General features: G+C 36.9%; 4 protein-coding genes across 5 annotated transcripts; 1 reads left to right on the forward strand and 3 right to left on the reverse strand.

Annotated features, from left to right (window-relative positions):
- Positions 1-2729: 2729 nt before the first annotated feature.
- LOC110729571 lies at positions 2730-10102 on the reverse strand. 2 transcript variants are annotated; one of them, XM_021909313.1, is made up of 9 exons: positions 9514-10102; positions 7639-7730; positions 7239-7318; positions 6913-6954; positions 6696-6820; positions 5871-6051; positions 5170-5342; positions 3696-3926; positions 2730-3450 (listed from the first exon to the last, which is right to left on the reverse strand). In XM_021909313.1, exons 1-9 carry the CDS (start codon positions 9951-9953, stop codon positions 3144-3146), a joined length of 1671 nt encoding a protein of 556 aa, XP_021765005.1. In that variant the 5' UTR covers positions 9954-10102; the 3' UTR covers positions 2730-3143. The 2 variants fall into 2 exon arrangements, with proteins under 2 accessions (XP_021765005.1, XP_021765004.1); XM_021909312.1 differs by having other exon boundaries at positions 5170-5348; positions 9514-10100.
- Positions 10103-11054: 952 nt separating this feature from the next.
- Positions 11055-18288, forward strand: LOC110729572 (dnaJ protein ERDJ2A-like). Its single transcript, XM_021909314.1, has 11 exons — positions 11055-11223; positions 11494-11719; positions 11817-11912; positions 12106-12226; positions 12326-12432; positions 12566-12783; positions 14268-14445; positions 14535-14654; positions 15547-15633; positions 16674-16784; positions 17280-18288. The coding sequence occupies exons 2-11, from the start codon at positions 11534-11536 to the stop codon at positions 18114-18116; spliced, it is 2061 nt and encodes a 686-aa protein (XP_021765006.1). The 5' UTR covers positions 11055-11223; positions 11494-11533; the 3' UTR covers positions 18117-18288.
- A 148-nt stretch (positions 18289-18436) lies between these two features.
- LOC110729573 (pentatricopeptide repeat-containing protein At4g21190-like) lies at positions 18437-21986 on the reverse strand. The gene is made up of 5 exons (XM_021909316.1): positions 21626-21986; positions 21430-21528; positions 20342-20485; positions 20048-20260; positions 18437-18935 (listed from the first exon to the last, which is right to left on the reverse strand). The coding sequence occupies exons 1-5, from the start codon at positions 21797-21799 to the stop codon at positions 18627-18629; spliced, it is 939 nt and encodes a 312-aa protein (XP_021765008.1). The 5' UTR covers positions 21800-21986; the 3' UTR covers positions 18437-18626.
- A 1107-nt stretch (positions 21987-23093) lies between these two features.
- LOC110729476 lies at positions 23094-24859 on the reverse strand. Its single transcript, XM_021909209.1, has 2 exons — positions 24244-24859; positions 23094-24004 (listed from the first exon to the last, which is right to left on the reverse strand). Exons 1-2 carry the CDS (start codon positions 24857-24859, stop codon positions 23094-23096), a joined length of 1527 nt encoding a protein of 508 aa, XP_021764901.1.
- Positions 24860-26153: the final 1294 nt, after the last annotated feature.

The following is a 26153-nucleotide window of genomic DNA, read 5'->3' on the forward strand; positions in this document are numbered from 1 at the left end:
ATTGAGAATATATCAAATATGCTTCAATAATAAATTTTAGCCAAGGGACCACCACTAAATAAGCTAAGCTAGCTAGCTTTCTCTGATGTTAACTTCCTCTCCTCCCCATTTGCTAAAGAAAATTAATCACATAAAAACTATATAATAGTATAAAGTTGGGGAGAATCAGAATTTTTATTTATTGGTAGTCAATTTGATCATCTCGTGTCCATTTTTCTTCTTTTCTTATAACAGGTTGGTAAAAAAGACATTGGTCAAACCTATTTTATACCAATATTAGGATTAGGCTTCGAATAGATTTTTTTAGAATCACTTTGTCTGCTTGTATACAAATAATATGAGTATCATACATAACATAACATGCTTAATCACTTCAAAATATCCGTAAACAGTTACCCTTTTACCAAGTTGATTTTTATGTGATTTAGAGTGACTACACTTGTATATCATCATCATTCACCGATCTATTGTTATTAATTTATATTCATCTAATGATTTTATTACGATCAAAGTGTACTAAGAAAGTCAACGACGACAACAAGAGTCAACAACAAGTCAACGACCTAGAAGGTTCAAGTTTTATGGATCTTCCATATGAGCTTCCTTTGCTTTACGTATTTGTAGTACCACTTGAATTTTCCACCTCATATTCCAATACACAACTTTAATCTAAGTTGCATACAATACATATTTTGTAAATATAAGCAAATCAAATACATGCTAATACTTTACATAATAACATAATTTTCACATGTTATGAAACAGTAAAAAAAAAATTACTTCGTAAAGTTTAAGTCACTAAATAGCGCAAAGCTAAGGTCAAAATGGTAGTAAAAATAGAGGGATGCTAACATGATAAACAATTGTGGCCATTGTATAATCCTGACCATGTATATACAATGATAGAAGATAACGCACTATGTGCCACTATAACAAAGGCCCTGATGGTTGAGTAATAGATTGTTAAACTAACACCATTTGTTATTCTGCCTAAGTGCCTAACTATCATAGGATTCATAGGTAAGATGCTACAAATAAGCTTTTTTTTCCTCTTCTTTGCAACTCACAAAAGTTCCAAGGACTCCCAGCACTTCTTTTACTAACTTTTGAGCATAAGTAAACGCTCACTTCCATTAGCTCATTGCTCAACATACCTTATAAAAGTCAACTCCTCTACTACTAAGTGAGTGTAACCATATATACTTCTAGCTAGTTCGCTCCGAGAAACAGGTTTATAAGTTCATATAAGAGGTATCGAGTATTAATCATAACAACACACTCACAAGTCACAAAATACATACTATATATACGTACGTATTTTAGAGTATGAAACATAGATAAGTTCAGATAAGACACCTTGACGTGCCATAATAATTTTTTGTATGAGTGGATGAGAATTTTTAGTTACATGTTTTGTCAATCTCACTCAAATCACCTTTATTATCTCACATTGGTGATCCTTGATTAAAAAGAACATAGAACGTCGCTCATTTGTGTCACTTTCATTAGTACACAAGATAAGCTTGGTACTTGATGGATTTGACTCATTGCTTTATGACTTATGAGTTATAAACTCCGCAAATGAAGAGCTTTATTGGGCCCTTCTAAAGATAGTATAGGATGACAAGATTGATACTTAATGGGCCTGTGGGCCCCTAATTCTTTCAAGTCTCATTAACAGTAATTTGTTGGATACACACCATATACTTTCAGTTGTATGTGTGACAATCATTTTACAAGACTGGACATGATGGTTTTATTCTCTTAATTATTGTTATAATTATATTTGTAGGGTGTTTGGTAGATAACACAAAGTTCAAATATGAAAGGTTTGTAACCATTGAAACTGTCTCTTAGTTAATATTATTATTATCATATTAACCACGAGATGTGCTTTTAAATGAACTCAACAAGCTGTGCAATCATTAGAAATAGACCACGTTATAGCTTCAACTTACATACTTAAGAGGTTAAGTCGTTAAGAGTGCCAAAATTGTTGTTCCTAAATCCCGTCAATAGGCCATGGCCCCCAATAGCCCCCCCCCCCCCCCCGCTCCGCCCCTGACCTTGCGCTCACATTCACACACCTCATTACAATATACAATATCAGCTCATTTTCAGTGCTTTCAGGTGCATAAGATAAAGTTGACAAATGTAACACAATGAGGGACCTGCGATGAGTTTGGCAAAAAAACATGTTTAAAAAACGAGTAGCACAGGTAAAAGCAAATGCGGGAACTGCTTCCAGAAAGCACCCAATCAGCTCTTTTTACTGGAGTAGGATTTAGCAAGAGGAGCTATCAAATGATTCAACATTATCCTCAACACTTTATTTTTGAGTTTGGTAAATTAGTGCCAAAAAAGTACTACACCATATGTAGGACGGCTGGGGCTCAATACTAATAACCAAGGCTTTTTGAGAATTGTCTTTGAATGAAGGTTGATAGATACAAGCATACAACCAATTCTTGGACGGTGGGTGGGTTGGTTATATAGCCGAACAAAGCTCTCCGATCTCTCTCTCGACCTTGGTGTTTAGGATTGGCAGTTTCTGGTAGGTAAGTTGGAACAGTGAGATAAGAGTGGCTTTGATGGTGAAGGGTAGGCCGTAGGCGTATGACAGTTTTAGGTAGCATCATGGATGCAGCTGCGGTAGGTGTAGGTCTACACACGCAAATAGGAAGGAATATTTGCTTACAAAAATCTCGAGTTTGGTTTGGGGCCTTGGGTAAAGAACTAAAGATAAACTCATAAACTTTTATTTCAGCTTGAAAACCAAGAATGGACAACTTCAAAACGATCATCTTATTATACAATACAGTACAACCTAAACTTGTACAGCAATGAGTATCCTAGTCGACGTAGAACCCCTAACACCTTAGCTTCCTATCTCTTAAATAATTTCTCCAGTAGCTGCACCTTCTGAACAATTTCTATTACTACTCCGTATTAAGTTTCTTCATAGCTGCCTTCTAAGTTTGGTATTCATCATTCTTTACTTAACCTCCACCGTGGTCTATAAGCAGCGAGGAACTCCATTAATCAATCAATTAAAAGTTCCAATGCTTGCTTTCACGTTAAGCTTCATTTCAACCCGATTACATGATGTACAGCTTAAAATACCCCAATTACCTATAAAGAGTTTATCTGTGAACACCACGTAGCCACCGAGGTGAGCTTGACTTACTCATGCTTGAATAATAATCCCCTACATTTGCTACGAAAAGGGGATCTCTATCCTCAAGGCAACACTTTCCTGAGCTCTTAGAGGCAGAATTTCCCTGGCCTTCCTGTTCTAATTCCTTGCTTAAATCTTCCATGGTCTTCTTTATTGAGGCTTTGCTCATTTGACCAGGCTCAGTTGTAGCAATACCAACCATCGTAATCCTTGGGAGAAGTGGACTACTTTGAAGTTCTTCCTTCACATGACCAGCAGGTGAATCTACAAACCTAACAAAAAGAAGAGATTATCAGAGGAAAACTCCAACAAAAGCAACTCTTTTCTTCTCTTTCCACCCCCCCCCCCCCCCAACTCTTTTGTTTTAAGTGGTTTCTAGCCCTTATTTTTTTAGATGAGTAATTTCATTGCCAAAGTTTCTAGACAAAGCATCTTGTCAGATGAACAGAATAAAAATCGAATCTATAAGTCTGTTGCTCACAGAAAGTTTTGAAACAGCAGAGTAAAGAGTTAAAACCTTGAATCAGCCTCTTTATTGGCTTCACATTGAGGCTTCAGCCAAGGTAATCTTAGCCAGTCTCTCCTTGGAGAAGGGAGATCAGGTTGCTCCAGAGCAGTAGTTTGATCTTTATTTTCTGGTCCTAGCTTTGCCGAAGCTGACTGCTCTGGCAGTTCATTTAGGCTTTCCCTATCAGAATTTGCAGAACAGGTGGCTACCTTAAGTGCTCTTGACCGTGAAACAGCACTCCTGCATGAATAAGCAGATGTACATTCATTATTATATAAATAATAAATAATTAATTAATTAATCAAAAAAGAAAGGCAAGAGCCCCTCTATGCCTGTTTGTCACATTCTCCCCTTTCTTCCTACAGTCCATTTCCATCAGAGTATCAGACTAAAGAGTTTTGTTAAATAAGAAGTAGCAGATTTGATCACACACACATCTTAGTTTGAGCTTTCTAGATACTGGATCATTGAATACACCAAAGCTTCCTAGCAGATACCATGTGATTGGTCTTTTATCTTCCCACGATCCTCCACCTAGAAAAGCTGTTTAGATTTACAATCACTTGTATACACTCAAAAGTTGTCTTGCAAACTACAAATCATGTAATCCAATTCAAGTTAAATTTGAAGATACATATCTCCATATTCATACAAGAAAATCTCCTCACTAGGTGGGGAAATGGCGGTGGTGTCACATATAGACTATTTATCCACAAATGAAACCCAGACTCAAAACCCAAACAGAGTAAAGCTTTTAACTGAGTTCTCGGTAATTCGGTATACCCACCATCTCATTGATTCTCTTATCTGAACCAATATAATAATTATATGGATCATGCATAAATTATTACAAGGTCAAAAAGTGAATAGCCGTGATTGTCCAAATACTAAGTAAGTTGCGGTATACCTTGATAAAGAAAGAAGGAACACAAGCAAGATAAATAATTTGTGCTTAAAATGGTACAGGTGTTTGGGCTAATCTATATTCAACCTAAATCACTTCTTCAGAGCTGATTTAGAGCATATACTTTTGTAAACTTCTTGATCGACAGAGCGAATGAATACAGTGGCACCAATTCATGAGTGGTAACCAAGAGATAGGCAAAGGGAGGAAACAAGAAGTGATCATAGTAACAAAGGAAGTTTTTTTTTAAAACAAATCTATTTGCCCCCTGTGTAAGAATTGATAAGATGTGAGCGAATTTCATTGTTTGCCAATGCTCCATCAATTGGTGGTAGGGTTCACAAGATGGAGAGATGATGCTTGTGTGGTGGTAATTAACAAAGATGGTGAATCACAACATGATGGGTACTTTTGGCTAAATTTTACAAAGTATCATTTTATTTCTTCTCTCACCTCACTTCCAATCAAACATGCACAATGTTGGTAATGAAGCACGCATTAGTCATTCCAACTCCCACATAGAAAACAGGCTTCCACGAAAGGGATATTGAAGGACATAAGAAGCATTATGAATTATACCTCCTCTCAAAGGAGTCAACCATGTATGGAAATTTTGGCTGGATCCCAGTGGCTTTCCTCAACCACCTATTCCCCAGGAGCACTTTGTCAACAGCATATGAAAGCTGCATTTCAGCAGCCTTTGATATGACACTTAAGGGTATTCCAGGCTGGCCCATCTCATCCATCAAATCCTGTACCTATTAATAATTTTGTTAAAACTCAAAAGAAAGCAAAATTCCAAGAATATATAGAAAGTAAGATCACAAAAAGTTGTCTGCATTAGGAATAGGGAGTTGGAAATTCTTTAGCCCTTGAATCAAGTGTAAATTTGTAATCACCCAATTAGCTTGAGCTAATTATAGACCATACTGTAAAAGCAGCTTGGTGGTTCTTACTTTTCACTTGCTTCACATAATTAAATCTTAATACACTAATCCAAGATTATGTATATCCTATAGGTAATAATATGTGGAATTTTTCACAAGTACACAATGACAGAAATAAACTTCGTATAACAGGAAAAAGAGGGAGAGAAAGAAGTCCAGAGAAAAAACATATGGATGACAGGATGAAATTGAAGAATATATGAACGTACACATGAACGTAGCATAGACATTCGTTTTTTGGATAAGCTAAAGTTGGTTCTACTTTTTCTGAACTTTACTACTGCAGTGCTTATGTTGTACTTACAGATCAAAAAGAAAGACAAATATGCTCACCTCTCCAGGCTCCCATATGCTCTCTGCACTCTCTTCTATTATTTCTGCTGCAAAGTTATCATCACTAACATCGCCCCGCCGTTGAACATGACGGCTTTGAATCAAAGAATGGAAATGCTGATCAACAGATTCCTCTAAAATGTTATCCAGAATGTTTTTATCAAAAAAATAAGGAGTGTACCTGGTAGCAGAAGATTGTGATTTTACATTAACAAATTCCAATAAGCTTTAACGCAAAAAAATGATATCAAATTCCAGAACTCTAAAACATAACAAACATAACCCACTTACCTCCCTGCCAATATACCATCTCAAGGGAAGAGAGAAAAAGAAGGGGGGGGGGGGGGATGAGGAAAGTGAAGGAAAGGCATCCACATCTCCTTCACGGCCTCCACATAAGATATAGAGTTCAACTTGCTGCATTCACATATTTCATAATAGCTATTTCTACACCATTTATATACACTTCTTTGCAACCTAGACATCATCACATCCTATGATCTCATCTTAGCAGTTTAATATCCCTCGTCCTCCACTCCAAAATTACAAGTAATACTATTTAATCATGTTTTAATCCATTTCATGGTAGTACAATGATTACGCCAACTAAATAAAAACCCTGGAATCCAACATTAAACTCTGACAATAAACTGTGATTTTTTTTTTAAAGAGTTAGTCTCTAATTATTTTGCACCATATATAGAGCTTAGATATGAATCAGGTCCATCTTTTTTCCATGACTCAGGCTCAAGGGAATCAGCACTACAATGGAAATAACAGTTGCGATTCTTAAAAGGTAATGTCCTAAATAATAGGAGAGCTTACCACTTAACTCCATCAGGAGTTGCTATTGCAATATCTAGATTCTGAGCTGAGAAAACAGGAACACCGTCAATATGTCCACTGTCAGTTAATTTACTTCCTTTTAGAAGCTTGCTAGCTGCTTTCACCTACAAGAAGAAAGATTATCAGGGAAAATCTTCACAGAACTTCTCCTGAGTTGACAAGTCCAACTATACGAAGTCCAACAATGCTTTTTCACCTGCTTTGAATTTGGAACGAACTGGAAATTACGAGGTTTTTCCTGCGCATATAAGAAGTTCAGCAGTACTTTAGAGCAAGAAGATAGACCTACAAACAAAAAAAAAAAAAAAAAAAAAAAAAGAGTGTGCACACAGCACGTATACACATGAAACATGGACCAGATGAAGCAGAAAAATACATTCATAAACATTCTTGGAGAGATGAGAATGTAACTACCAATCAACTCTCCCCCATGATAGATTAAACATATGCATCACATTCTACAACCTAACTCACCTTATTGGAAAAAGCTAATAATGAATTGATGGTAGGTGATCAACATACCTTGAAATGCTCATATGCTAAATCAAGTCGGCAAGCACCCACAACGCCACTAGGAACGTTCAGCCTTTTAACATAGGAAACTAAGAAAATGAAAATTATTAGCAGGATGTACATTTTTTGGCCACTACAAAATAGCCGTAGAAAATATAATAATAAAATAATAATAATCTGATAGTAACACACTTTGCAACTTAAACATCAGTTAAGAATTCATCTTTGAGTTAAAAAAAAAAAAGAAAAAAAAGAAGAAGAAAGTTAAAAACCGAGTGAGGGTACTAAACCAAAGAAAAAAGAGAAGATTTTGCAATGAAGGTATGATCTACTCCTACAAAGAAGCATGCAAAACAAACATGATAAAATAGAACCATATGAACAGATAGGTAGATATTAAATAGCATACCAGCATCACCAAGATCCATGAAAAAACGGAAGACAGGGCCTGAGTCATTCTTTAAAATAGCCGAAAACATCTTCTTGATCCACTCTGGTGTTCTACGGATCCATAGAGCAAAAGCAGGTTATCAATTATCACAAAATGAAGCACAAAACTAAGGGGGGAAGTTTAAAGCTATGACAAGTGCTGTACGTGATAGCAAATAACAGATGCGTAGCATCAGACATTGGCATCATCCCCAAAATCTACTCTCGCTAGTCAACAACTCACATTAATGCTCTTTGATTTGACTGATTGTCTCTCCGTTACCCCTTCCTCATTCAAACACAAAAGTCTTTCCGAACTGCAACCCCCCATACAAGACGGAATAACCTAAATTTTTGGTTCATGGAATAACAATTCACACCAACTGTACTGAATACTGATGCATATCATCCTTGTGCCTAAAAGTGGGAAATGCCTTTGACTCAGCAAGACAGTATATTAAAACATGGACCAGTGCACCTTTAAATAGACTGTCAATATTTCATAATCGTGCAATACTGAAATCTCATACATGAACAATAACATGATTCTGCAACAATAGAAGTATTTAATCACTTGTTCATTCTAAACTCTTCTATTTCAGACCAAACTGAAAATAATTCAATCAGACAACATCCTGCTCTAAGTTCAAATGAGCATAAATCACAGAGTTTATGATGTAAACAGGGGACCAAGAAGGCCCTTGAGACACTATGAATTCCCTCAAACACTAGGGTTACATCCCCAATATCATAATAACCATTTTCTAATACTACATCTGTTTCTTATTATATGCAACAAATGAGTATTATTTGTGAGACATAAAATATCCCTATGTTGCACGGAATAAGAAAAGAAGATAGTTTACAGAACTTTCCAACATGACACAAATGTTTAGACACCATTAGTACATAACATCCCTACCAACCTTGCCAAATAATTTTCCTTAGTCCTTGCTCCGCACCTTAGCACAATTTGCTTACTTATTAGCACAAAAGAAGTCATCTGCTATACTAACAACTAACCATTACTAAGTAACGGCACAACCTTCTTCAAAAAAAAAAAAAAAAAAGTAACGGCATAACCCTACCTGATATAAATTGAGACTAAACATTTTGGTAGGCAAGTAGACAACCAAAAAGTCAAGTTTTAACTAGTTCATACTCCCCTCCCCCCCCCCCACCCCCCACCCCCTCTTCTCATTCGAAATTAATGGTCAATTCATCCCAACCCACAGACACTAACAATTAAAAATGCACTCAATCACAAGCCATTGGTAATGGTTGCATTTCAAGACGCGTAGTATACTACAATAATCTATCTCCGAAAAGACACCTCAATTATCAGCGCATCCAGCAATCACTCACTAAAGCAACCAATTTCCCAATTAACCAACATGGAACACTACAATTGCTATTACACATCAATGTAAACTACACAAAATTGAAATTTCAACCCATCGGTAATGGTTGCTTCCTGCCCACTGCTTCTCCCTCTCATTTCATTTCACATCCGAGTGCATGATCTAATCATATATTACAATAGCATAGCACGCCAAATAATATAGGCCACTATCATTTCAAGACGGGTAGTATACTGCAATAATCTATCTCCGAAAAGACACCTCAATTATCAGCGCATCCAACAATCACTCACCAGAACAACAAATTTCCCAATTAACCAACATGGAACACTACAATTGCTATCAAACATCAATGTAAACTACAAAAAATTGAAATTTCAACAATTCGACTAAGCAATTAAAAATGAAAATTTCAAAAATAATTACAAACCCAATTAAAGTTTAAAACTTTAGAATCAAAATCAAAGCAAATAATCAGTGAATAACTAAATTACCTCTTAGAAATGAAGGGTATATCAAAATGAGTAGAAACAGCCATAAGACCAGTTCCAGTAATATCACACATACTGAACACTTGCCCCACAAAAGCGGGCCCACTACCACCACTACCGGCGCCACTTCCGGCGGACTTCAACCCACCAATTCGAACCATTGACGGGAAACCCGACCCGGGTTCAGGCGGTGCAACCCGGTGAGAAGAACCCGAGGAAGAGGGCGAGTCATGGTGAGTTGACTCAGAAAAAGGGAGAGGAAGAGGGAGAAAAACTTTAGAAGTAGAGGGTGTAGAAATGATGGGAATGGAGTGCGTCGTTTTGGGTTTGTGGGGAATTAGAGAAGAGAAGTTGGTTGCTGTTGATTGGATGAAGTTGAAGATGAGATGATTGAAATTTTGGGATTCTGTTGTTGTTGTTGAGGATGATGATGGTGGTGCCATGAAGATATGAGGAGAGAGAACGAGAGGGTTTTACATGAAGATGAGGAGGTAATGTTCATTGGTTTGGAAGAAAGTGGAGGAGGTGTGTAGAAAAAACTTGAGGAGGTTATGGAAGAGTGAAAGACACGAGCATTTGCTTAGGAGTTAGGATAGACCAAGGATTTAGGGATTGACTAAGATGAAGTGTACAAGTCAAATCGAGCATGTTCCGCAAAAAGTAGTTGTGGCTTGTGGCTTGTGGCCTGTGGCCTTGTGAAAGTAGTTATTAATTAATTATAGGATTAATTAATTAATTACTATGGTAAGCTAATTAAAAATTTTCTTAAGAGTGTTAAAGTTATCCTTAAATTGATCGTCTTACAATAAAATTACAAAAAGTCCGTATTATACAAGACTTTGACTACCTATCCTATGAGATTCTCATGCCCGTATTACTTTTTAAAGATTAATGTAAAAAACTAGAAACCATTCCAACAAATATGAGATCTAGAATTCATTCCTTTTTAGTATAGGATTTCATACTGATCTATTTTAATTTAACAAAATAACGAACTAAACGACTCTTAAATTAGGTTCCTCCTTATTAAAGATTTCATACCAATTTATTAACTAAACAGCTCGTAAGATAGACGGAATTCCTCCTTATTACAAGATTTCATACCAATCTATTTTGATTTAACGAACTAAACGACTCTTAAGATAGGCGGGATTCCTCCATAATATAAGATTTCATACCAATCTATTTAAATTTAATGAAATAACTAATTTAATGGCTCTTAATATTAGGTTAAACTCCTTTTATAAAATTTCATACTAATCTATTCAAATCAAATGAAATAACGAAGTAAACGACTTTTAAGATATGTGAAAAAAAAAAAAAAAAAAAAAGTTTTTAAATTACTCATACTTTAAAATGGTATGAGTATTTGAGAAATATAATAGGTAGTTGGGTTAGTTTTTGACACCATTAAAGTCGTTATTACAGGTAAAAACAGTTTAATTAAGTGAGAAATGTATGTACTCGTAGTAAATCATAATCGGGTTAATTTTTTAACACCATTGAAGTCGTTATTATAGGTGTATCATTAATAATAATCCATTGTATTAGACTAGACTAGATCTTTATTTTCCCTTTCTCACTTTAGATCTATTTCACGATTGCACCTCGCTGCACTCCTCTCCCTCTCCCTCTCCGCCATTGAAGCGTTCTCTGAATTCTCCATTGAAGCGGCTTTTGTGCTTTCTCTCCTCCATTGAACCAGCTTCTGAGGTAAAAAGATTATTCCTTTTTAATAATCAGTCGAATTTCAATTTCACAATCTAGTGTTAATCGTTCATTCAATTGTCAGTATTGTCAATTTAGGGTTATTTGAGGTGATTTTGAATTATTTGAATCATTGACTAATTGTTTATATATTCTTGAAGAATTAAATGTAATTGTTGAAGTCTAGTTTGATAATTGAGTCAACTTTGGTTGCTAATGTGTTGCAGGCTTTGATTTATGATATTGAAAGATTTTTTGTGTAATCATTTTTTGCAGGGATTAGGGTTTCATATAAGTTATCTTGAATTGAATAGAAATGGCCGCTTCGGAAGAAAATAGTTCACTGTTTCCAATTTTTATATTGACGATGATGGCATTACCTTTAGTGCCTTACACAATTATAAAACTGTGCCGTGCTGCTAAGAAGAAGGCGAAAAGCTTACATTGCGAATGCGCTGTATGCACCCGGTCTGGAAAATATCATAAATCACTATTCAAAAGGGTTTGTGTCTTTGTGATCACTGTGTTCATCCGTTTTACATTGTTAATGATCTTTCAATGTAATTTTCATTTGCTCAATTTTGTTCCTGAATGTGCAGATTTCAAACTTTTCCACTTGGAGTAACATGACTCTTGTGTTGCTGTGGGTTATCATGGCCTTCTTGGTTTATTATATAAAAAATATGAGCGCGGAGGTATGTATATTTAGCAAGTGGGAATCATTGATGTTTTTAGCTGATTTAAAAGGTCACTTGGTTGATGTCATTTGCTCCTATAGAACGCTCCACATGTTGTGATTAGTGCTGAAATTTTACTATGTATCAATGTAAATTTTGCTGTCAATAGATTTGACCTTTACTTTATTTTCTCTTGCTTGGTGGTATTCAGGCTCAAGTGTTTGAGCCATTCAATATTCTTGGTTTGGAACCTGGAGCTTCTGATTCAGAAATCAAAAAGGCTTATAGGAGGCTTTCTATTCAGTACCATCCTGATAAAAATCCAGATCCTGGTATATATAGCTGTTTGTGTTGATGCTATGATAATTTTTCTCGTTGATTAGTTTGCCTACCTATTCCTAATGCCCTGGTATCTTTTGTATTCTTTGCAGAGGCTAACAAGTATTTTGTGGAGTATATTTCAAAAGCTTACCAGGCCTTGACTGATCCCATTTCTCGTGAGAATTATGAAAAATATGGTCATCCAGATGGGAGACAGGTACGTTTTCTTATATGCTGTTTAAAAGTATATTGTCTTCTTTCATTAGTTTTTTGAGTTCATGTTTTTCTCCGCCTGTCAGCCAGGTATATACTGAACATGTAATTGCAATTATTGTCTTGGATGTTTGCAGGGATTCCAAATGGGAATAGCTCTCCCTCAGTTCCTATTAAATATTGAAGGTGCATCTGGCGGGATACTGTTAATTTGGATTGTTGGAATCTGTATCTTGTTGCCGTTGGTCATAGCTGTTATTTATCTCTCAAAGTCAGCCAAGTACTCAGGGAATTATGTCATGCATCAGACACTTTTGGCTTATTATCACTTGATGAAACCATCACTAGCCCCGAGGTACTTTTCATACTTAAAGCTTTTACTATCATCACTGATACGTATCTGTTTTTATTTTAAGTTTATTTTTATGTTTCTACACTTTACCTTTTATTATCAGTGCTTTCATAGTGTCATTTGCACACCATGGCTTACTTAGCGAGTTAATGCAATGGCAACACAACCAAATGTGTACTTTACCATAGACTGAGGTTTGGAGAGTCCAGATGTGCGCAGTCTTTATCTTGCTAAGTTGCTAATCTGAACTCATAGGAACACTGTTTAGGATTGACTTGCAACAAAGTTGTTTTCTTTAGTAACATATTTCCTCTGCTCTGTAGAGTGAGGTTTGGAAGGTCCAGATGTGCGCAGTCTTATCCGTGTTAATCTGAACTGATAGGAACACTGATTATTATTGACGTGCGACAAAGTTGTTTTCTTAAGTAACATATTCTCTCTGCTCTGTTATGTTTGCCTTTGTATCCCTTTTAAGAATGTATCAAAGTGTTTGCATACTTTTCAAATGCAATTTGCTTCAACATGTTGAGTCCAGAGTATTGGTTTTTTTTTTTTTGAAATAACTCATATCTACATTTTTATATCCATTTACATGAAGGAATAAGTGTTCCTTTTGTTTTAACAGTTTTTTCATGGATGGGTCGTGGACTCGTGGGTTTTATCAGTTTTGGAGTTTTAATTTTTTGGAATGGAGAAAGTGGTAACACAGTTTCTTTTCTATGAGTAACAAACACAGTGGTTGTGAGTTTGGTGATATTTGACTAGTAGTAGTTAGTGAGAAGCAATTAAAGTGAGGAAAAGGGAGTGTGTTAAGTTGTAAAATTTACATAGAATTAGTTGCAAGGGACATCTGGATCTCCCTAATTTTATTACTAGGATATTAGCCAGTTATCCACTGCTTATGGATTGGAAGGGAAATGGAGGAAAACTAATTGGAAAAGTCATAACCTCCTTTACTATAGACTTAGAATTTGTGAAAGCTCCCTACTTACCACAAAATACACCTACACACCCTGTCAGTCCCCTCTCAAGGATCATGACTTTTCCACTGCTTATGGATTGGAAGGGAAATGGAGGAAAACTAATTGGAAAAGTCATAACCTCCTTTACTATAGACTTAGAATTTGTGAAAGCTCCCTACTTACCACAAAATACACCTACACACCCTGTCAGTCCCCTCTCAAGGATCATGACTTGAGTAAACTGTGGGTGTGTAAAATCTTGTCTAATCACTTCAATAGTTCACTGTCATTCTTAATAGGTCAACCTCTTCTTTGTTTACTCTCCCTTTAATGATCTTTACCATCTCCCGTTTGGTTCATTTGGATGCCACCTTTCAACATGCCTGAATCCTTGAACTAAAATTTTGCTTCCTACTTTCTCTTCATTAGATGTCACACCATTTAATTATTATGTCTTGACATCATGGTACACCTCTGAACTTGCATTGCTATGTTTGATTTTTTTGTGTATGTTATGTTATTCAGCAAAGTTTTGGATGTATTCATCAAAGCGGCTGAATACATGGAAATTCCAGTCCGAAGAGTTGATGATGAACCACTTCACAAACTGTTGCTGTTAGTAAGGAGTGAATTGAATTTAGACAGCAAAAACATCAAACAAGAGCAAGCTAAATTTTTAAAGCAGCATCCTCCACTAGTTAAGGTACTTTTGGGAGCTTATTTTCGAATTAATTAGGTGTGAAATATAAAATTACGAGTTGAATTCTTACACAACATATTTCTTTCTGCTAGACACAATTGTTAATTCAAGCCCATTTAACAAGGGAAACAGCAGGCCTACCTCCAACACTAAATGGTGATCTGAAACGTGTCCTGGAACTTGCACCTCGTCTTCTTGAGGAGTTGATGAAGGTAATTCAAAGCTTTCCTGTGTCCTGGCACTTGGCAAATGATAATACCACTGCATGGCATGAACCCTTGATTTTTTGTAAGAGTGTGACACCTGAAGATTAGTGTATTGTTATTCTACACACTTCTGATCCATTGATGATGCCGATGAGTGCTCCTTCTATTCCTTTTTATGGTTTCCTGTTGTCTTAGTAGGTTTTTCAATATATGCTGATAATAACTTAGACCTTTGGAATAAACTAGCAATTCCTGCATTTGATAAGCCTACTTTGTTCTAGACATATAATAGTTAGGATATTTATCCTTCTCTTCAATTATCCCAACTCTAGTTAACTTAGTATTGTCTCAACTTTGAGATGCCCCTTCCAGAAATGGTCCAAAGATATGATATGATAATAAATGGTCCAAACTCTCCGAAGTGTTTGGGAAAGGGGCACTCCAGAGGTTGGTTTATTTTAACTCAAAACCAAAGTTTTAATTATTATAATTAATTATTTGTCTATTGGATTCAAATATATATCCTTATTAAAACAAGTGCTCAATCAAGGTAGTGCTTACAAAGTTCTCTATCTTACGTGAACTCAATTTTTATCAAGGGAAAATCGGGATTTATTTTATTTTATTTTATTTTATTTTATTTATTTATTTTTAAATATAATTGGACAAAGTTTTTAAGTAGTAGTAGTAGTAGATTGACCATACTTGTTCAGCTTAGCTTCCACTTTCCACATTAAACTCATATCAATCATATATTGTTGGCTTAGGTGTCAAGTTTACAATTCTGATGTGTTACATTTCTGCCATGGTTGTTCCAGTCCTTTTTTGGGTTATTTATTTTTTTACACTTATTCGCAGATGTTCTCTTGTTTCATTAATAATTTACTTTATGATGCAGATGGCTCTAATACCACGCACAGCTCAAGGTCATGGGTGGCTTAGGCCTGCAATTGGGGTTGTCGAGCTTTCTCAGTGTGTTATTCAGGTACTCCTAGATATCCTGAACTTTATGACGACATTTCATCTTAATGTTGTATTATTCTCCCCACACCAAACTTGTCATAGTTCTAATCTTGTTTGGGTGAGAGATTCTGTTATGGAAGTGCTATACATGGTAATCTGATTGTATTGAACAGCCACATCTAATGGATGCTTCTATATTTAGGGGTATGTAATAATCATATTTGATTCTGAATGGCTTTCTTTTTATAAGCTAGTCCTGGTCTGCATTTTTAGGTTAAGAATATTCTTGGATACAGAGAGACGAAATTCAGGAGCTGAATAAAGCTTCAAGGACATAGGATTAACACTTCCTCACGTTCCATTCTCTTTAATCAAATTTGAATTATATGTAGATCGAATGCTATGCCAAAATTTGGAGTTTTTTTTACCCTGCTGTATACAGGCCTTGGCAAGGGTTAAAGCTATATCAAAAATGCCCTTGTTTCAGTTGTTTGCCCACCACACACAGTGCCTCAACAGTGATGTGTTCACAAACTCCTTAATCATGGTCTTGACTCTTGATGGTGGAAGATACACACTTCTCCTCAACATTATTGATTTTTGTCACAAAATTCCAGTTATTCAGTATATGCTCATACAATATGCAAATCTTTTTAGTGCTTTTGTTGAAGTTTTTTAACATAAGCTGCTATATGAGTCCCTAAATTAGATTAAAATGTTTAGTTCACGGTATCCAAATTTAGCTACTGTAGTTTGGAAAATGGGATCATTGAGAATGTTAACTATTTGGACGCAGAATAATTTCATATACATATATAAAAAAAAAAAAGAAGGATCAGTTACGAGATTCTGGATGGTGAATGTGTTTGCAATATGCATCCGCCAGTACCCATGACCAGTCAGCATCATATTACTGACTTGCTGTAGGTTCTTTCGTAGTTTCTGATCTTATGTAGGTTTTATATTTGCTAACTGCTGTGCGATTGTTAGTTTTTGTTCTATATGACTATATCCTTCATGCTGTGCAGATTCTGATCTATCTATGGTCAACCTTTTGTGCAGGCTGTTCCTTTGAGCGCTAAAAAAGCTGGAGGAGGGTCAACTGAAGGCATTGCACCTTTTTTGCAGCTGCCACATTTTAGTGAGGCTGTTACCAAAAAGATTGCTCGCAAGGTTTGTGGGAAATTCGAGTTGAGATTTTTATCATGTTTGTATCATTATTCAACTCATATCCCCCCCCCCCAAAATAAATAAATAAATAAATAAATAAAATGTAAAAAAGGATTTAATTGCAATAATCTACTCCAAGGTTGTTACGCGTCTAGTTGTAGAAATGATAGATCTAGCCTAAGCAGTGGTGAGCAGTTGTTACCTGGATACAATTTTCAACCTGACTAGAGTAGAGAATTCACTTAATGGATTGTCGAGGTTTGGCCCTATTAAACAATTTCATAGTGGTAGCAAGAGTTGTATGATATGCATGCAGTGGGAGGATTGGGTGTTGCAGATCACAATAGTCTCAACATGTTAAATAAGTGAAACTTTTTGCATGTATTTTGTGAATAATGAGCTACTGTAGGTAAGGCATATCTTGTTAACTTGTCTCTTTTATAACTTGCTGCTGTTAGATGTAGACCTGATCTAAGCTTTTACGTGATATATTTGCAGAAGGTGCGGACCTTTGAGGAGCTTCGAGAAATGACTCAACAAGAGCGAACAGACCTGCTTTCCCAAGTAGCTGGTTTTTCTGCCGCTGAAGTAGAGGATGTGGAGAGGGTACTTGAAATAATGCCCTCCCTATCTATGGAGGTCAAGTGTGAAACAGAAGGTGAAGAGGGTATACAGGAGGGTGACATTGTGACAGTTCAAGCTTGGATTAAACTTCAACGCCCTAATGGTTTGATTGGTGCTCTTCCCCATGCCCCTTATTATCCGAATCACAAGGATGAAAACTTTTGGTTCCTCCTTGCCGACCAGAACTCCAATAATGTTTGGTTTTCCCAGAAGGTCAACTTCATGGATGAAGCTACAGCTTTAACTACTGCTTCCAAGGCAATCGAGGAAATGATGGAAGTCTCAGGTGCCAGTGCAAGAGAAACCAGCGCAGCGGTTAGGGAAGCCGTTGAGAAAGTAAAGGGAGGGTCCCGCCTCGTGATGGGGAAGTTCCAGGCCCCAGCAGAGGGTAACTATAGTATGACATGTTTCTGCTTATGTGATTCTTGGATTGGATGCGACACTAAGACAGGTTTGAAGGTGAAGATTCTCAAGAGGACTAGGGCTGGCACTAGGGGTGGTGTCATCACAGAAGAGGGTCCTTTATTGGAGGATGGGGCTGAAGAAGAAGAAGAGGTTGAGGATGAAGAATATGATGACGATTATGAGAGTGAGTATAGTGAGGACGAACAAGATGAACAAGACACAAAGAAGGGCACCACTGCAAATGGTGATGCTCATCGGAAGAATAAGCAGTCAAGTTCTGAAGGTTCAGAGTCAGAGGATGAATAGAAACACAGATTTAATTAGAATAATAAACTTCTCTCAAACAGGGGTTTACTTTTATTAGTGCAATGCGAAAATTTACAAAATCTGAGATGCTTGATCAATTTATACATTTTTGATAGGGACCAATTATATAATTTTTATTAGATTGCGAGTAATGTTTGGAAGGTCTCCATAATTCTTTTTATTCCAGATAAGCTGGCAGTTACACACATCTTTTTTGGCAAGCTACAAAATTCATTATTGCATTTGAGCATTAAAAAAAAGAGGGGGGGAAGAAAGAAGAAAGATTTACTAGGAAAGAGGAATACAAGTTTACTCACAAGTCACAAGGAAACTGCATTCATTTCTGAAAGTAGAGTTATTTTTACACTATGAGAGTATGAGACTACATATCCTATTCCTCGTTCATAAGCAGCTCAACCATATTGCATTATGTAACATGCTATATGTGCTATATTACAGACATCAGCTAACTACATTTACTCCCTAGCTTTGGTAGAATCATCATCCTCGTCATCCTGCAGTCTCATCTAGTTGCTCGTCATGTTCCTTGTCACTATCACTAGCAACTATACCAGTATCAGAAGACTCTGCTTGCTCATTCAACTCCTTAACATTTTCATCAGAGGATTCATCAGGCAGCTTAGTTCGGACTTTGACACGCTTGCCCTTGACGTACCGATATTCCCACTTAGGCGGCGGATATTTTTGGTTCAACTTTTCATATTTGTCCATCATCCCAAGCTTCTGAAAAACAGCTCCAATCTTTGAAACAATTGAAGTGGTTGGCCGAAGACCCAACTCTTCCATATCAGCAAAAACCTACAAAAAATAAGTCATACACTCTTATTAAAGATAGGATTTTAAATAAAACTGAAGCATCGCAATGCACACTTATAGCAAGAGTCTAACCATGTATCTTTTGTGGCACTAAAAATTAAAGCATTATACAATTAGAAACATAATTTTACCATTAGTACTGTAAATATAAGAAAACCGCCTACCATCTGCTAAATTGCTCAAGTCACCTATTTTGAAGCAATAAAATAAAGTGCAATTTGTTTACTTATCCAAGAAATTCATTTCAAGAGGATGAAAGATGAAACTAAGAGACAGCGAATAAATGAGAGGAAAGTGGTTTAGTACAATGCATCGTCTTTAGCCTTAATATGTCAAGGGTAAGCTTATGTACGTTGATATTGTGTTGCGCTAATGTGCTAGATCAAATTGTTCAAGGAATGGAACTATGGAAGTGTTCATTACTTTCCAAAATAATGTTCAATGGGCAATTAATGCTCACAGACTTGTAAAGGTCACAAATTATGCAATCCACACACGTATAAAAATGAAAAAAATGCTTCACTGCACTTTCTACATGCATGTGGATCACATAAAACAAGTTTATCTAAAGATATTTCCAAGCCAAAGCAAACACCAAAATTTGGATACCCCTCACATACTCTACTTGCACCTTCTGACACAAGAATCACTGACGTGAAGGAAAAATTCATCCAGACCTATAGCCTATTGTACACACTGATACTAAGCAGTATCATCAGTCACTTAGTTGGGTCCGCTTTTCTAATCCTGATTGTGTAGTGGGTCAAAGATAAATGGGAGCTAGGAATCATAAATATCTTTAGAGATAACCTCAGTTACATGAGCATTTCATAAACAATAGCTACAACTCCATATAGTCTAGATATTTTTGGTGATTGTTTACTTTCATCTAAGAGTACACTCAGTCTGTAAAAATTAAGTCCAACAGAGTCAGGTACATATATCATATATGTGGTGACCCTAACATAATAACCAATACCATCTAAACAAGCAATAACACGTGATTACCATGGAACAAAGAATAAATTATTGGAACATAACAGCTTTTAAAATAGAAGGAAATAATAAAAAAGCTAAGGCAGGATTGAACATACATCGAACATCTTGTCGTACATCTCTCTGCTGTAGTATATGCTAATCATCTTGTCAAAGAACATGCGAGGTGTGCTTTCCAGATTCTCTGAAAATAATTTTGTCCAGAGCTCTTCAACCTCATCAAGTCTATCCTCCTCCCCTAATGCATTCATTAATGTGAAATAGCTTCCCATTGTCCGTCCTTGACCTTTGCTTAACATCCATTTTGTCACCTACATTTATGGGCAATCAGCTTGTTGTAGTGATAAAATCCTCATGTTAACTTTCAAATGATCTTTGGTACTGATTTCTACCTGAATTATTCTCTTCCATTCCTTTTCATACTCTAAGGTCTTCAATGCTTTCTTTACTGTGATGAGAGGAAATTCCAAGTCCCAAGCGATGAATGCATCAAGAGCCCCATATACTTCCTCTTTAACATTTGACAAACCCTTTATCTGTAATAATCAACATTAATATCGTTGTTCAAAAGCAGAAAAAGTAGAAAATGGAACAAACAAAGAGAAGATACAGCTGGAGAGCCCCTCTTATGTCTTCCAGGAAAGCAAACTTTCATTCATTGAAAGTATTTAAATAAGACATGGAGTTCATTCATGTGAAACATAACATCAAACCAGAAACTCAAGGGTCTCCAAACTAACTTCGCTATGATCAGAATTCAGATACATGTATCCACACCCCCGGCATCAACTGACGTGCAGACGTGTGTTGAGTGCTTTACATGGAGGAAGGAGCAGTATCCTACTATCCCTAGACATTTGATTTAGATAATTATATAAAATGCAGCAAAACAAAACCTCATTCCTAATATCAATACTCATAAATCTTGCACATGAAGGCTTAATCAACTCAAAATTAAAGCCCACATACACTTCCTCTCTTCTTACTCATTGCTTGCATCCTTCCCAACTTAAACCTTCTCTATTATCCTGATTGCATACCCTCCTTTACAAAACTTGAATAATAAGTGACATTGCAAGAATGTTACTACACAATTTAAACCTCCAAAAATTCGAAAGACGGGAATGAATTCAGTAATTCACCATCTTCATAAGCAAAATATCAGCCACAATATAATCCAGAATAACCACACCAACTCGGACAATTAATAAAAAATAATTATAGCTTCTTCGTATGGATGCCCACTAGCTCAGTTGGATAAAGTATTGAGAGTGGTACCATATTACCAATACGGCATATCAAATCCCGACTACATCGTACCCCTTTTTAGCTCCCTATAGGCCTAACCCTTAACATATAATCTAAAAAATTAGCTTTTTCCTACAACATGGCAATCCCAAAAATAACATTTTTGGTTTTTTCTAGGTATATCAAGACAATTGTATAATTCAATGAAACAACAAGAGGAGGGTAACCTTACACAATCAACAAGCTTAGCAGACTTGGATATTGTCCCGATTTTCTTCTGGGTCTTCCATACCCGAGGATATCTGGGTCTTGGACCTTTTAACCCACAAACCTAACAATTCAAGAAATCCAACAGAACTAATCAAACTTCCACCAAAAATTAAAGAAAAATTATAGCTTTAATGAGAAATATTAACTAGTAAACTTACAACCACATATCTTGAACTGCAATTTCTGGAAAGATGAATGGATTCTAAACTAGGGGTAATTATATGAGGTGGGTATCTCAAACTAAACATATTTGAACATAAATTACTGCTAAAATTTCTGGAAATTTGTGGTATTATAACGTATGGCTTGTTGAAGGGTGTGAGCAACGACATTTATACTCCAAACTCACACTATTAATTAGCAGATTATTCGCCCATTTATGGGAGTTTCGAAAAAAAGGAAGGAAGAAAATTCCCTGCTTTGCTAAAAGAATAATTACAGAAGTAGAAGTTAGCAGTAAAAGATGAGACTGAAGAGGGGTTCAAGAAATCTGGATAGCTACTTGCAATAAAACATAATAAGAGTAATTAACAATATTTTTTTTAAATATTTTTTTTTATTTTTGACAAGACGGACTATGAAAAAAACAGACAAAGAGAAAAAACTAAAAAGACCAAGATAACAAGCGACGACGCCGAGCCTGAACTGCCAACCAATGAGCCAGAACCACCCACTGACGAGGAACCTTCCGAATCTCACAAACCAAAAAATTGTCAATGATATCCTTAATATCTTGAAGCAACCAAAAGCACGAGATATCACTATTTCCCTTGTCCTGAAGTAGAGTAAACAATGTGGTACAGTCTGTGTAGATTAACAAAAACCTAAACCCACGACGAACAGCAGCCTTAAGAGCCCAAAAACAAGCCTGCAACTCAGAATGAAGGGCCGAAGAAGACAGAAAAGCTCTGGAGCCACCCCCTAAAACTGAATCCGAGTTTAAAGGACGAAAAATCCAACCAGCGCCCGTTGAATGATCCCGACAAGAGAAAGCTCCGTCCAATACGAGACAAATATCAGGAGAAGACCGGGGAAAACAGCGAACATTACAGGACAAAATGGAAGGCCCAGGACTGGAGCGAGAACCAACTGCGATTGTTTTAAAGCCCTGAAATCCTGTGCCTCAAAAGTTCTAGAAACCCATTCCTGCATTAAGTGCATAACAAAAGAAGGGGAACAAATAGCCTGTCGGAAAATCTTATGATTACGGATATTCCAAATGGCCCATAGAAAAGAAACCAAACTGACCAAGATTTCCCAGGACTTAGAACGCCTCAAATCTAACATCAAATCCACAAAACAAGACGCAAAAGACATATCCCTACGAGGAACCACCTGCGAGATACAAGGAGCAGTAGCCCAGAGGGTAGAAACAAAGGGACAATCACGAAACAAATGATCAATAGTTTCCTGCTCACTGAAACAGAGGACACAGGTCGGATCTACAGGGACTCCCCGGGACTGCAGAACACCATTAAGAGGCAAAGCATTGTGAAGAATTTTCCAACAAAAACACTGCATCTTTGGCAAGAGAGGTAAACCCCAAAACTTCTTCCACCATGTAGATGGGAAAGAAGAAATACCCCCCGAATGATCAACATGGCGACACAGCATTGCATAAGCAGATCACTTAGTAGTAAAATTCCCATCCTTTGAAAATTTCCAGTACACAAAGTCATCCATCGGCCTACTAGGGCGTTCCAAGCCCAGGATACGACTAGCAATAGAAGAATCAAACAGCTGATGGACCATAGATAAATCCCACGCGTAAGAACGCGGATTGATGATATAAGAAACATGAGACGGAACAAATGCCTCACCATTATCTCGGAAAGAGATAGGATCTCCAGGAACCCAAGAATCCTCAAGGATACGAACCCTAGACCCCGAACCAACCTTACAGGCTAAACCTTCAGATAAGACAGACAGACCTTTCAATAGTCCTTGACAACCCCACGAGGCTCCAGGAATCCTCCTTGTTTGGAAAAGACGAAGAGAAGGATACTTAGTTGTTAGAAGCCTAGAGATAAGAAGTTGGGGGTGATGATGAATACGCCAACACTGACGAGCCAACAAAACAGAATTGAACGAACTAAGACTACGAATACCCAGACCACCCATACCCTTAGGGAGATGTAACAGGGATTTAGAACGTAAAGCAAGTCCTCGAGAATGTTGATCCGACTTCCACCAGAAGCGAGCCAACAAATTATCCACTTTCGAACAAATCGACGAAGGGACATGAAACACAGAAAGCACATGATTGAAGGAAGCAACCATGACCGAGTTTATAATAACCAGTTTCGCCGCAGAGGAGAGACCCATGGAAGCTAAACCAGACAGGCGCTGAACAACCTTGTCTATAAGATAGCTAAACTCAGAGACTTTACCTCGCCCCAAATCCACAAGCAGACCTAGGTAAGAACCCAAGGACGACTTACACTGTAGTTTAAGACTTCGAGCAAGGAAGTCCCTATAGTCTGTAGGAGTATTAGGACTGAATTTAACAAAAGATTTCTGCAAATTAATCACCTGACCTGACAATAGACAAAATTCCGATAAAAGATCCGTGAGATTCTCACAAGCCTCTGGAGAAACTTGCAAAAAAAAACTAAGGAATCATCAGCAAAGAAAAGGTGAGAAATCGCAGGAGCTCCACGAGAAATACAAATTCCTTTAAAAAGAGAAGCTTTTTCAGCTTTCCTAATCATAGCCGAAAGGATTTCCATACAGAGAACAAACAAATAGGAAGATAGAGGATCACCCTATCGAAGACCACACTCAGGTTGAAACGTCTGGAGAGGATTCCCATTAACCAAGACTTGATAAGAAACCGTAGACACACACTGACGAATAATGTGGATCCAATACGGAGGGAACCCATAGGCCTGGAGCAGACGAAACAAGAAATCCCAATTAACCCTATCATAAGCCTTATTCATGTCCAATTTTATTGCTGCGAAGAATCTCTTCTTTGCCTTTGACCTGTTCGAGATAACCTCATAAGCAATCAACGCATTATCCGAAAGAAGACGGCCTGGGAAAAAAGCATTCTGAAAATCAGCCACCAAACTTGGCATAACTGAGCGAAGACGTCCAGTCAGACATTTTGCTACGTACTTGTAAATCACGTTGCACAACCCAATAGGACGGAACTGAGAGATAAATTCCGGATTATCTACCTTTGGAAGTAAAGTCAAGAATGTACGGTTCCAATCCTTCAACATATAACCATGAGAGAAGAAATGTCGAATCGCCGCAATAACCGAAGAACCCACCGAAACCCACAAAGTTTTGAAAAAACCCGAGGGAAAACCATCCAGACCAGGAGATTTACTGTCATCAATGCTAAAAATCGCAGCCTTTATTTCCTCTGAAGTAAAAGGCTCCATAAGAAAACTCTGTTGGTCAGGAGATAGGGTGGGTAAAAGAAGACTATTCCACCAATCCGAATCATGAGTGGAAGCACAATCAGTCGCCGAGTATAACTCTTTATAAAAAGTATGAATAATGGAACCTATCCTATCGAGATCGCGATGCCAACACTCAGTAGAATCTCGAAGACTCAAAATCTTATTTTTTTCTTTTCCGAGATTGTACCGAAGAAAACAAAAGACGAGAATGCGAATCACCTAGAGTATCCCACTTAAGTTTTGCTCGTTACTGCCAGAAAATATAAGCTGCATGTGCTTCCGCTACCTTTTCATTTTTGGTAGAGATGAATAAACATCTGTCCATTCGAGAGCAAAGAGACTGAGAATCCAAGGACACATCGAATACCAATTGCTTCCAATTAATACCCCAGGCTTTCTTGTGAGAAACACACCAAGCAAGGAGCCGGTCTCGAGAAACAGAAAGTTTTCGAGATAAAGCATACATAGGAGAACCAGGGAAGAACATGGAAAAATTTGACACAATAATGTCATGAACGGCTGGGGCATTTAGACACCAATTCTCAACCCGATAAGGACGTTTAATAAAATCAGTGTCAGCCGCATCATTGAGGATAATAGCAGCATGATCTGAAAATAAGATAGGTTGATTAATGAGCTTCGTGTCTGGGTAATCCCTAAACCAGGCAGATGAACCATAAGCTCGATCTAGGCACTCAAAGATAGGGTCAGAATCTATTCTGTTATTAGTCCTAGTATAATGAGGACCTGAAAAAGGAATATCCACCAAATCTAAACCCATGCGCCAATTGATAAAATCCAATTGTCCTGGAATTGAGAAATTTCCACCCAATTTATCTGGCATATACTCCACCTGATTAAATTCTCCAATAACAACCACAGTTGAAACAGATTATAAGATATCACTAATTAGATTCCAAACCTCCAAACGATTAGCAACATGAGGCGAACCATACACAAATATCACATATTTTATTGCATCTCCTTGAACTAATTTACAAAGATATACATTCTGAGAACTATAGACAGGAACTAGGCCTATAGGAGAGAACCAACATATAAATATACCACCACTAAGTCCTACAACATCTATACCACACCAACCCAAAATAGGCAAAGATGCTAATTTTTTAGCAACAATATGTACAGGAAGCATTGTTTCCAAAAGACAAACTAAGTCCAAAACATGAGAGCGGACTAAACTTGTGATATAAGGAATTTTAGGGGAGTCCGCTTGTCCTAAACCCCTACAATTCCAAAGAGCAGTCTTCAT

This window comes from Chenopodium quinoa, unplaced genomic scaffold (genome assembly GCF_001683475.1).
Source record: "Chenopodium quinoa cultivar QQ74 unplaced genomic scaffold, ASM168347v1, whole genome shotgun sequence".
In the NCBI taxonomy this organism is placed as follows: Eukaryota; Viridiplantae; Streptophyta; class Magnoliopsida; order Caryophyllales; family Amaranthaceae; genus Chenopodium; species Chenopodium quinoa.

What these genes read in the sequence shown, in the direction of transcription:
- LOC110729571 (XM_021909312.1), bottom strand. Translation starts at nt 9,953, where the DNA reads ATGGCACCACCATCATCATCCTCAACAACAACAACAGAATCCCAAAAT. An exon ending in ATACCCTTCATTTCTAAGAG is followed by an intron (nt 7,731 to 9,513) that starts GTAATTTAGTTA and finishes ATGGATCCGTAG; the next exon opens with AACACCAGAGTGGATCAAGA. An exon ending in CATGGATCTTGGTGATGCTG is followed by an intron (nt 7,319 to 7,638) that starts GTATGCTATTTA and finishes TCATTTTCTTAG; the next exon opens with TTTCCTATGTTAAAAGGCTG.
- LOC110729572 (XM_021909314.1), top strand. Translation starts at nt 11,534, where the DNA reads ATGGCCGCTTCGGAAGAAAATAGTTCACTGTTTCCAATTTTTATATTG. An exon ending in AAACCATCACTAGCCCCGAG is followed by an intron (nt 12,784 to 14,267) that starts GTACTTTTCATA and finishes TATGTTATTCAG; the next exon opens with CAAAGTTTTGGATGTATTCA. An exon ending in CCAAAAAGATTGCTCGCAAG is followed by an intron (nt 16,785 to 17,279) that starts GTTTGTGGGAAA and finishes ATATATTTGCAG; the next exon opens with AAGGTGCGGACCTTTGAGGA.
- LOC110729573 (XM_021909316.1), bottom strand. Translation starts at nt 21,799, where the DNA reads ATGTCGTTGCTCACACCCTTCAACAAGCCATACGTTATAATACCACAA. An exon ending in GCAGTTCAAGATATGTGGTT is followed by an intron (nt 21,529 to 21,625) that starts GTAAGTTTACTA and finishes TTGAATTGTTAG; the next exon opens with GTTTGTGGGTTAAAAGGTCC. An exon ending in TGTACGACAAGATGTTCGAT is followed by an intron (nt 18,936 to 20,047) that starts GTATGTTCAATC and finishes TATTTTTTGTAG; the next exon opens with GTTTTTGCTGATATGGAAGA.
- LOC110729476 (XM_021909209.1), bottom strand. Translation starts at nt 24,859, where the DNA reads ATGGAGCCTTTTACTTCAGAGGAAATAAAGGCTGCGATTTTTAGCATT. An exon ending in GACGTTTCAACCTGAGTGTG is followed by an intron (nt 24,005 to 24,243) that starts GTCTTCGATAGG and finishes GTCTATTGTCAG; the next exon opens with GTCAGGTGATTAATTTGCAG.